General features: G+C 25.8%; 1 protein-coding gene across 1 annotated transcript in view; it reads right to left on the reverse strand.

The window, feature by feature from the left end:
- Window positions 1-6985: 6985 nt before the first annotated feature.
- LOC105368076 (homeobox protein Nkx-2.4) overlaps window positions 6986-13671 on the reverse strand; it is a 34962-nt gene continuing 28276 nt past the window's right edge. The window contains exon 4 of the mRNA XM_011506982.1: window positions 6986-7747. Coding sequence (XP_011505284.1) covers window positions 7373-7747 — 375 coding nt within the window. The 3' untranslated portion in view covers window positions 6986-7372. The remainder of the gene's footprint in view (window positions 7748-13671) is intronic.

Below are 13671 nucleotides of genomic sequence, written 5' to 3' on the forward strand. Positions count from 1 at the left end.
TATCTATAAATACAAATTTGCCCCTAATAATTAATCGCAACATCAATTAAAACGTCGAGGATAGCTTAAGTCGGTGGAATAATCCGTTTCAGTAATACCGAAAAACATTCGATATATTAACGAGCATCTTCCATCAGAGCCAACAACCCTAAAACTTCCCCTTCATGCTTTGCCGGCTAATATCTCGCATTAACCTTCCACCCGTGTACGTACGTACAAGTACGAAACCAGTCAGGATATCGGCTTACCTTAATAAGGTGGCTCTTGCTCCAACATTTCGAGGGCGTTTCCATGGGATGTTTGAAAGCTACACGCGCCGATGTATTTAATGAAACATTCTCAGGTTAACATCCGATCTTGCTCATAGGCTTCACAGATAAAAAAAAAATGGGCGTATACTTTTTACTTTGCAGGTTATGGGACAATGACGCAATGCTGTAACTTTAACAGCTCGCTAATATCACTAAAATTTGCAATATTTATAGAATAGCTATTGTAGTAAAAGAGATTAATTTGATGCCTTTGCTTGTAATTAATTGAATTATCTAGCATATTGAAAATATATCAAGATTTTTATTCAATATATTAAAGCAATAAATGATTCATATTTTATTTCATTTATAATATTTTATTAATTTAATGATATATGTCATTTATTTGTTAGTTTATAAAATTTTTAAAGTACCTAATAAGGTAGATATAATAAATTTAAAATAACATTTAGATAATCTGTAGGTGTCAACATTTTTATCAGATGTATTTACCATGGTTACTTTGTATCATTATATATTATAAATACGTTATAGATCGTAATTCGTATACTTAAAATATTCAATTATTAATTCTAACTGAATATGCTTGTACAAAATCTAAAGAAGTAGTAGTAGTAGTTTTGATATACAAATAGAATTTACTATCCTTTACTTTAATTAACCAATAGTTTTTTCTACATGAAAATATTATAATTTAATTTAGAAATTAAATAAATACATACATATTCCAAGTAACAATAAATTAAATTTTCTGTAAAAAAAATTATTAATAAAAAACGATAGACATCTGGAATATTAAAAAATATTATTATTATATTAAATAAATACAAACTGTTCTATTTGTTTTGTAAGACGGCATTGAGTAATTGATTTTCAAAATAATTATGTAAGAATTGAATCGTTTAATTGATTATCAAATATTTTCTGTATATATATATATATATATATATATATATATATATAAGTAATATATTTATAATTATATTTAAACATTTTTATTCGTGATCGTTATAATTATATTTAAACATTTTTATTCGTGATCGCTGTTGCCAATTGTTGTACTTATCTGATTGTTGATGTATCGTTGATTTAGCAACTTTTCAAAATATTAATATTTACATTAACAGCAAATTTAATTGCCTTTTAAATTTAATAAGCAATCTTCAGTTATATTGTCAGTTTTAAATATAAATAATGAAGAAGAATAAAGCCGAACTTGAATCTAGAGATTTTGTCATTGTTATGTACACTTTTTAATATAGCAAAGATATTTAAAATAAAAAATAAAAGTTCAATTTTAATTTCATAATCACGTAACGAAGTATAATTCTAAAAAAAAAAAAAATAATTGCGTAATTTACATTTTCTTTTTCAAAATATGTGCTATTTAATTTTCTTTTGGAGTTGCCATTATGAACGATTATATAATAATTTTAATGCTTAAAATAATATTAGAATGCAATTAAATTATTTGCCATAATAGTTATGAAAATTTATTTATATAAATTTCAAAATTTATAAAATTGTATTCGCTTACATTCGGTTAATTACGAAATAGTAACACAATATTTACAAGGGATAAAATCTGTATGAAAAGAAATAAAAGAACCATATTTCGCATAATAAGTGTCGTCGTTTTATTGATATATCTTTCGATTATTTACAAAACTTTGATAATAATCTCTAAATCCTTGAGTAATTCTTTTTTCGTATTATTTTCAGACGTCAGCGTCACATATGTACTACTTACTATAGGTCCTCGAACGCGCGTATTTTTATTTCATCATTTTATAATCGATACATCTAATGTAACTTAAATTTCAGAATTCACGCACTCGTCTAACATTATATTTCCTTTCGTTCATTTTTATTTTAATGGGGCTTGTAATTATGTATCGCTTTTTATTTCATTAAAATCTTTATATACATTTTGCAACTGAACTGTGATTTCTAGTATCACAATACAAAGCTATGTAAAAAAAACGTCCAATTATTGTTAAGATTATACTTTTAGAGATTCGTTGACAACGGGAGAAATTTCGCATCGTATTTGTAATACGCACCTAATTACAACGAATCTTTTTATATTCCTTATGGACGAAAAATACAATAATCGAAGATAATGCTCTAATTAACACATGAAATAAATGTGTCTATCGTGTTAATCAAATGATTAATACGACATTTAAAATAAATAATTAATTAAATTTATATTACATAAGCAACACTACTTATTAATAAATATTATTTATTATTCATAAAATTATATTGGCTATTTTGAGAATACACATTATGAATATAACAATCATGCAGCACTAATAAGTATTATGTTTTATACTTTAAAATTTTTCAACTGTACTATTGCTATCAATATAAATTGGATTGAATGCAGTACTACACACGTATTACATCACCAACGATTTCAAATATCTGTAAAAGAAGAAGAAAACAATTAATTAATTATTTTAAATTAATAAAAAATAATTATAAAATACATTCGCAATTTTTATAAATCTATCGATACATTGTTTTTCTCGTCCAATGGGAAAATACATTTTTTATAACATAACAGGTGGAAAAATATTCTGTCGTTGCTTAGAAACGCAAGTCTTTTTATAAATGACTCATTGAATTCATATACACTATAATTTCATAAAATTAACTTAATTCGTGCACTTATCTTACAGCACGGAACATTCGCTCAATCCGACAACGGACGGTACAAAGCTCGGTTCTTATTGGACATTCTACATTATTTTTATGTACATATATAAAGACATATACGGCGGATGTTCTGTTATATTTTAACTCTACTTTTTTCTCTCGTATCCGTTTTGTTTGATGTTGCACTGGCAATGGCAACTCAATTGCACTATTCAATAATATAGCGCAAAAATGTGATAAACTCGAGTACGACAATCGTTCCATCTAATTCATTAAATATCCTTAGAAAACGTATGTATATGTTTATAAGCAAACATATGTATATATGTACACACACACGCGCACGCACGCACGCACACGCACACAATACATGTGTATACAGATACGTTCGCACAAAGGTACAAATACGCATAAATATATATATATATATATATATATATATATATATATATATATATATATTCGCATATACATAATCCTTGCGCAAATATATGTATATACGTATGCACATCCATATGTATACGTATTGAATATCTTTATTCACACGCCCACACATATACATATTCGTAAGTACATATGCATTAAAATCATCTTGCATGCATATTTTCATCCATGATTTCTCCATTAATATTCTAGCTCCGCTCTTCGGCCTATTTATTTTAATTTCTGATGTACAAAGGTGTATTATTATATTTTATTTCGTTTTATTCTTGTTGTGAGCTAATAAAAGAATTCAGTTATATTTTGTATTTTTTAAGTACTACTGGCCATGCACAGTTGATACCGAAATATGACTTTTATGCTTTTTTTCTTTTTTTATTTTTGTTAATTTTTTATGACTGGTGCTCGATTTGTACTATTCTCTTGTCATACTTGTCAAGAGGATTTTTTCATCATCATTATGTTATTTGCTATATAAATATCCTTTATTTTGTTCCATGCTTTCCTTTTAAATGAAAAAAATATAAAAATAGAAAATTGAATTTTGTAATGTTTTTTATTTTTCATGCAGTAAATCGTTAAATTTTTATTGGTATTTTTATATTCTGTTATTCCTTATAAAAATGAAAACAATAACGAATGGCAATTTTCATAATTAATTCATAATAATTATTTTCATAATAATTATTATTTCATCTTCTGATCATACTTGAATTATTTCAAATCAATAAAAAATTTGTCTCCAAAGTATTGAAAAATAATATTATGATACTGTTTTGATATATATGAAAATTTTTGAATAATAATATATATTATTAAACTTTTTCTAACATTAAATACATAATATAAGTATAAAATGATATATTAAATTTATCTAAAAATCCATAGTTTACTAATAGATTTAGTATGTAAGGCCTATATTTAATTTTAATTAAAAGAAAAAATTATACGGATTTATTATTTTATGCATACATATATATTTAAATGCGTATATATTTTATCAAATAATATTAATCAAATTCAATTTATCAAATAAAATTATTTGTGTATAATATTGAAATCATAAAATAAAAATATAATTTATCTTATTAATTTTATGATATTCATTTTTTATCAAAATATATTTAAAATTACTTTTGCTAAAGAAATTCAATCGATTAAATAATTTGAATAATTTTGATCGTCTTACTACTCTTTTATAGTAAACTGAACAACGATAGGGAGTTTTTATACAATAGTGAATTTTTAATATTATTAAATTTTTTTTAACGTGGCACAATATATGATATTTTTATAATTTATGAATAAACATTTTAATATCACCGACACATTATTTTATCAATTCGTACGTTTGTAACTATAAGCTGAATTACTGCACACGAAACGGATGTAAGCGAAGTAAAATCCAATTAGTACAGCTGTGTATTGTGATTTTAAATTAATTTAAATATATTTCAATATGAAAAAATTTGTAGATATTGATTAACATGAATTATATCATAAATAACTAAGAAAAATTTCATATTGTTGTATTTTTTATTTGTGTATTTTTCAAGTGCTGACAATATGTTTTTCCAAAATTCTATTGTAAATTTATAATATAAGAAGCGAAAAGAAAGTATTTGAGTAATTAATAATGAGCCAACCATGTCTTTAAAATTTTTAATGCCTATGCATAAACATCCAGTTTAGAAATTTAATTGATTTAATTGATATATTGAATAATTCTATATATATATATATATATATATATATATATCTGTGTGTGTGTTTGTGTGTGTGTGCGTGCGTGTGTATGTGTGTATATATATATACATACATATTCATATATATGTTGATATCTTTTGTTGTAAGAGAAGAAAATAATATTATAAATATATATAATTATTACGTAATTTCACAAAAATATAAAATTGATTCCAATTAATTTATTAACAAAAAATATATGTTATTAATCATATAAGTATTTATAAAATGATATAATAATGTAAATTTTATTTAGAATAATTTATTAATATTACATTTCTATTCAAGTTTTAAATATATTGTCAAAGTAATAAAGTAATTCGAATAATATAAATTTCTATATTGGATGTTTAGTTTATAGTATTGTATTATAAAAAAGTATATTATATTATAAAAACGTTGGTACATTTAAAGAAATAAACATGACTTTTATGGCAATTTAGACTTAAATCATGTATGCTTTTAATCCTACTAATATACCACGTATATCACGAAATGGCGTATCACAGTTTTTGTTCGATTCCAATGAAACATTTTAGTCATATTCTTGTTGTAAATAAACAAAATGAATGAAAAACATTATAACGTAAGAGTTATTTTCCACAGACACATGTATCATCACGTGATTTAATATCTTTTCATGAAAAGTTTCAGAATATATGCGCGCGAGTGAGTGTGTGTCGTGTACAGTGACTTAAATGAAATAGACTAAAGCATATGCTTTTTTTACATATCGTCTATTTAATTTCTTTTTATCATTCCTGATTAACTTTTCTAAAAAACTGTTTCAAGAAAATAGTTTTATAAGTTGATTTAATATTAAAGATGTTAACTTTATAAAATATTACGATTATAAAAATTGTTAGATAGAGTTATTTAAGACAGTATTCGTAAAAGTTCATATATTTCAAATATATTTTTTGAGTGATATACACATCATTCGTTTCTTTAATTTCACATTCACAATAATATATATAATCGTTTTTATTGTATTTATTAGGCAATGGTAACATTATATGAACAAAAATCTTTTTATTTTTAAGTTAATAGTTTTAATTGATTATATATATGTTTTAAATTATATCTCATATATATATATATATATATATATATATATATATATATATAAATTGACTTCGGCCCATAAAATCAGTTAAAAACTGATTGTCTGCCTTAATTAAATTTAATAAAAATACATAATAAGGTTTATTGTGATTAAGACAAGTCTTTCAATGTCAATATTATAATGATGAACCTTGAAACATTTGTTTGAATTGTTTAATATTGAAAGTATAAATAATACCGAGAAAAAGTAGACGGCAAAATATCATCGAATTTTAACGCCTATACAATTACAAAAATTATTGAATTTGAAGTATTATAAAGTAGAATCAATGGACCTTGATTTGTACGGCGAATCAAAGGTTTAATTATTCAAATAAATATCAAATAAATATATAATATATTGCATATTTATATATTAATTTTGAATTAAAACGATGGATGCTTTACTCTATATTTTAAGTATTGAGTAAATTTATTTCAAAAGCAATAGAATCGAATAAATGATGATGAAATTATAGTACACATTACCGATGATATTTGCTTAGAATAAAATACAATAGCCAAAATGTTAAACTTGCAATCAGTAAGAACGAAGTAGTAATAGTAAATTAAAAGAAATTCAAATACCTTACTATGCATGTTATTCAACTCGAATATCCTTCCCTGTTAAGATTTTAGTAATAAGGATTATCTATTTGTTGTAATAAGGAATCATAATACTTTTAATTATATAAGTAATCTACGAATTGTTGTGTTCGTATGTAGTAATTAAATTATCATTTCGAATTATGCGTGCCTCGAGTGTTCATAGTAATTGTCTTCTCGTGCCGAACCATTACAGCATTCACAACCCAAATATCAATAGAGAAAGAGCAATTTGATGAAAAAGGTTCGAAAGTCGGAGTTGCGGATAATTTAATCTACCCCACCGTAGCTCCATCGTCGATGATAAAAGAATCAATAAGCGAGTGTGGACAAGCAAACGCAGGGCTCTCATCGAGGACTCGTCAAAGCGAAGGAACATGGAGGCCGACTAGTGCACCCGTTCTCGTAGCGAGTCGAACTCAGGGGCTGTCGTCCGGCACCGTGTACCAGGGCTCCGTGGCGAGGGCCCAGGGTCCGACCGCCGCGCTCGGAGCCGCGTTGGCGTAGGCAGCGGCTGCGGCAGCGGCGGTCGGCGCGCACTACCAGGCCCTACCCTGGAGTGGCAAGTAGGCGCCGCACTGAGGCTGCTGCTGTTGCTGCATGGCCGCTTGCTGATTGGCCGTAACCCGGGTGTACGAGCAGTGCTGGAGGCTCTGGCTGCCGTTCATCACGTGGCTCATCGAGTGGTGAGGCAATGAGCCTGCGCTGTGGTGGCCTCCGTGAGGGTTGCCTCCGGCAGGGCCCATGTGGGGCGCGGGACTGGCGAGGGCCGCCGAGGGCCCGCCGCGACTGGCTTCGTTACCGCCTCCGCCACCTGCGGTACCGCCACCCCCGCCGCCACCACCGCCGCTGCTGCATGGTTTGCCGTCTTTCACCAGCACCGGCACCGCAACTCGCCGAGGTGAGCTCGCGCTCTAAAACAAACGGAATTCTTAACCCATTAGCAATATGACAAATATCTCTCGCGAGTCATTTTTTAAATACATCTCAAACATTTTCAATAAGAGAATTTCGAGGAACATCTTAAGCTCACAAATTTCTGTTCTGCTTGACCGTCTTACCAGATCGTTCAAATTTAAATTCATAGTTATCATTATATTTACCATACTCAACGCTTCATGTACACAATACGAATTTTTAATAAAAAATATTGGAACATGAATATAGCATTGATTTTATAGTAACTGGCATAATATCTTAAATTAAATTATATAGAGGTGTAATTAAGATGTAACAAGAATAAATTTTATCTGGCTCTTATCCGTATATATTAATGCTGCGTGGTCGAATAACAATTTGTTATTACATATCACAACAACAACAAAAAACACAAGAGTAAAATTATAAAAATCAGTTTGGATACCTTTTATTTTTAAGCATTAAAATATGATTTGTTTCAGGCGAGGATTAGCAGCACATTGGAAAAAGTCATGAATTCTCAGATTCGATTTGTCCCAGAGGTAGGTATAGTTACAAATTTTAATTCGAAATTATGGACTTTGAAATCACCCGAGATTATTAAACAATTAACTGAATTCAATAGAATTATTTCGTAGGAACAAATGTATCAAAGGAACAAATCATTTATTGATTTAATTGTAATCAGTAAAATGTAATGGAAAAACTTTAACAAATACTTAGACTTATCCAGAAGTCATTAGAGACGAAGATGTTATGTAATTAATTTAATTTGGCAGAATAATCGATTTGACAGAGTTTGATTACATAGTTAAATAAATAATATTTCACGCAATAGATATTTCAAAGTATTGTATTAAAATCATTGAGCAATCATCGTTTCATTATTTTAAAGAACACAACTTAATTTATTATAAAAATACAGTTTTCGTAATATAAACAAGTCACGATAATTATTAATAATGTAGTTACACAATATAACGAATATTTGCAATATATTATTAATAAACAATAATTCAAAAGGAAACGATTTATTTACCGATCAATTTATTTATAAACAGTGCCAGAAAGTATTAACTAATTATTAAATATGTAGAATTTTAATTGTATATAGTGAGGATAATACAATTATTATGTAGTAAGTAAGTACCAAAGTTTTGAAAAGTGAAAACATTCTAAGTTTTACTTGTGCATTAAATTTTAAAAACAATTGTACTTAAAAACACAATATATCAGGATAAGAGTTTTAATGTTCTTAAAAACAATTTTTATTTACTACAAAAAACGTACTAATAAATTTCATTATTACGTAGAGCAATAATTCCTAATTACTAAAAATTCCAAATTTCAAAAGCATAAGATTATTTATTGCTCCTATTCATTATTGAATTAATTGAAATACCTAGGCTTTATATTTTTCAATGCATTTAAGAAAGAAAAGAAATTGTCAACGGAGCATACAGCTCAGGCATGTCAACAATATCATTCGCATTATGCGAGCATTCACGTCGGACATTTTTAAGAATGTGCGAATGCCTTGCAGCTTTGCTATCCTCGATATCCCTAAGAGGAATGTCGAATACTAAATGTTGATACAGCTGAGTGGTTGTCATCTCGCTGGGTATTACAACCATGCTTCTCTCTCTCTCTCTCTCTCTCTCTATATATATATATATATATATATATATATATATATATATATATATATATCACTCTCTTTCACTCATTCGACTTCAGTTCGACATAACGCAATGAATTTCGTACATATCACACGTAACTATATTGCAGTAGAAAAAATATCTTCTGCATACTTATCACTCTGTTTTTTATTTTACAATATACTTATTATTCAAGTGTGGAAAATATTAGAAATGTGAAATTCAATACAATTAAATTTATAAATTTTAAAATTTCAATGAAGTAAAAAATCTGGTAACTTTTTAATTTTATAAATTTTTATCGATACAAATTGTATATTTCATGTAAATATTACACTTTATAATATGACAATGTAAAAATAATACTTGATTAGCTCCTATTTTTTATACTTTAATAAAATATCAAAATTATGCTTCGTTATATAAAAACATAAATTTAAATATTTTAGCTAAATATTTCAATTATATTGAGAAGTATAATAATTATATACTAGACAAAATATTAAAAAGAAAAAATATATATTTTGAGGTTATATATTGATGGAAATGAAGCAATAATAGTTTTAATCTATTACTGGTTAATAAATATACTTTAATGTTTCAATTAAAGCTTAATTTGTATTTTTCTACAATTATATATAAAATTTCTTATTTTATATTAATAACTGTGTTCTAACTTTAATTGAATTCATTAATCTAATTTATCAAGTTTTGAGTATTTATTCTAAAAGTAGGAAGCTTGTCTTTTCTGTTGGCTTATAGTATCTTGGAAGTACATTTAAATAATGTAATGATTAAACTAAATTATTTATCATATTTAAATGAAGAAAAATATATATATATATACATTTTGAAAAATTGATAAAAAACTTATTTACAGATTAGACTTGTTTTTCAATTGAAGTATAAAATAAACAATGAAAATTTAGTGATTATTATTTTATTTTATTATTTTAATTCAATTTACGAGTAAAAATAAAATATAAGGATATAAGTATATGAAATAAATTATAACTGTAGTATCAATTTTGATTATTTAATATAAGCATCCTTATTATAAAAATATACTGAATAAAAATTTGTTTAATATGATCAATAAAATATTTTATAATAGAATGTTTTAAAATTTTATTTAAAAGGAAATTAATATTAAATATGCTAAATATTCATGTATGTATATAATTTATTGTCAGCTTCTGTTGTTTAACGTAATTCGTTATCTCTATAACGAACAATGTAAGAAAGTCATTGAATATTCCGAAACATCGGCTAGAGTTAAATAAATAATCGAATATATAATATTAGCTTAGAAATTATATTAACCAATAAGGTTATATCTTTATAACCTTACACGTTGTAACTTTCGAAGAAAATTGATATAAACAGAGAGAGAGAGAGAGAGAGAGAGAGAGAGAGAGAGAGAGAGAGAGAAAGAAAAATATAACATGAAAATTACATTTTGTATAACAAGTTATATTTTAAATATTTAAAAGGGGATTAGTTAGATCCCTTATTCTAATAACATTAGTTTAAATTTATTTAGTCCTTCTAAATATTATGTAAAATTGCCAATTTTTTAATTACGTTCTGAAATAATTTATATAAATTAAAAAACATGAAAATATAGAGGTTGATAGGCTGGCTGTGTAAAAAAAAAAAAAACGAAAAGAAAATTCTATCTATCCTCCCTAATCAAATTTCGCCATATGGTACTAATGAAACTTGCATTGAATTTTAAAACCTGTCAGAATTTAAAAAAAAAAAAAAAAGCCATTAAAAAAATATGCACGTACGGGTACGTAATATTCCAATGCTTGTAATAAAATTAAAGTCAGAAGGTATAATGACACATTATAGATGCTTGAAAATGAAACAAGCTCGTAAATTAATTCGCTGACGACGTGCGCCGCCGTTCAAATTTGTAACCAAGTGCACTTTATCAGTGCATGTGCGTGTTACGATATGATATATAATACAGCCGTGTGTACAGGTTCGCGCTATGATTTGCACTGATTACAGATCCGAGCGAGAGTCACGCGTCACATCAATCTAGCATAGCTACTCTTGAATTATAGTGGGTTGAGAGGACGACGACTGCAATTATTTCCGGTGAAAATGGCTCGGGACAGATCATCGGAAACGCTAATCGCAAGCGCGCACGTATATATGATAATATATAAGTGCATACGTTTTTATGTATGTGCAAAAATATTTGTTTTTACATGTGTGCGTACGGTGGATATTAATGTACGCGTACTTACATACGAATGAGTATGAATATGTACTAAGTTTATAGAGCTCTAATAATGTCGATACTATTATGTAAACGAGTACAACATATGCTTAGCTATAATTTTTAAGTATAACAATCATCACCGGACGTAAAATGTCGAGTTAACTATTCCAACAGATAGTGTCTATATATTATTTCAGCATATTATTAGCTTTACCATGTATAAACATATAATTCACTAAAATAATAATGCTCGTCTTACTTTCTTCATTGGCCATTAAATATTTTTATATCAAACAAAATTTATTTTTCTAATATATTTTCAAACTGAATTGAATGAAAAATTTCTACTATATAGCATAAATATTAATACTTGGACGCTTAATCATGTTTAATCAAAGAATAAATTATTTCTTCAGTAATCTAGTTTAACAGATTATTGAATAAACTATAATTTATTAATTCATTAAGAAATATAAAACTATGGTCATAATTGTTAGAACATTTTTACCATATTTATAACTAACAGATGTAAAGAAACTGATTTTGTTACTTTGACAAAATACATATTCATTACATCACTAAATATTTGTGGATATTATATTTGAAATACAAGCACTGTTTTAAGTCAAAATGCAATTATTATGTAAAATTTTATAATAAATCAATTTTAATATCTATATCCCAAATATTAATTTATATATTATAGTAATATGTAATATCATAATAATTGTAAAAGTTAGTTTCTCATATAATTTTAAAAGGAGTAAATAAATAAAGAGAAAAGAATAACGACAAATACTGTAACTACTGCTTTTATATTTATACTATAATTATCTCACTATTCAATTACTAAAGAGTAAAAACATTGAATAATCGTAGCAGATTCAAGAGAGCTTAAAATCAAATCAAAAGAGATTAAATTATTAAATTCAATTTTGCATTTCATGATTTAATCAAATTTCCTTCTCAGATTTTTATATAATGTAATATTTAAAAAGGAAAAATGAACAAAATTCATCGAATATTCTGAAATTTAATAGATGTATTAATGTAGATTATTTCAACAATTTTTTATAAGTGTACTAAATAAAATACTTTATTAATTCGATAGTTTTTATTTCTAGATATCTTTATATCATATTAGAAAAGTATAATCGCACTCACTCTCTCTCTCTCTCGCACACACACACGCACACACACACACACGCGCACACACACAAACACACAAATTTATAATATATCTTATATCTTTAATTTTTTCTTATTATTAACAGGAATATATTTCTGCTTAGAATGTAATAATAATAGCATTCCTAATCTGCATTATTAAAGTTTACTGATTGCAAAGAAGGTCTGGTTTTATCAATACTATTTTCCATTATTTTAAATTAGATTTTAAGCTAATTAAATTATGTACTAATTAAATAAAAAAATATAAATACAATTTTTTCTTAAGAAGTAATTTTATTCAAATTAATGAGTTCTTAAACATTTTACCAACACATTTAATTAGATGTACATAGATATAGGAGAATAGAAACAGAACAGCAACAATAATGCAGACGAAATGATTTAATAAAGTGTTTAAGTAAAAAAGACAAAAGAATGCATCCTTTTACTAAATTATATATAATATATAATAATATGGAATATATATGAGTATATATGTGTACAAAAAAAAAAAAAAAAAAAAAAAAAAAAAAAAAAAAAAATACAATATTACGTTACTGTAATTAAAGGTATAATGTTATGTCATAATTTTACATTGTGTCTATTATGCGCAATAATACTTTTTGTATTCGCTAAACAAATATTATAATTATATATATATATATATATTCTGAAACTAAAATGATAACTCTATTTTATAAATATAAAATGAAAATTATTCATTATTATCAATTAATTATATTATACAAAATTATGATATTTAGATTATTATTGAATTATTTATATTTTATATATTTTTATAGAGTGAAATTTATAGATTAGTGAAAATGAAATAAGGTTTATATACTTTTATCCT

Source organism: Ceratosolen solmsi, unplaced genomic scaffold (assembly GCF_000503995.2).
Source record: "Ceratosolen solmsi marchali unplaced genomic scaffold, CerSol_1.0 scaffold6, whole genome shotgun sequence".
Taxonomy (NCBI): Eukaryota; Metazoa; Arthropoda; class Insecta; order Hymenoptera; family Agaonidae; genus Ceratosolen; species Ceratosolen solmsi.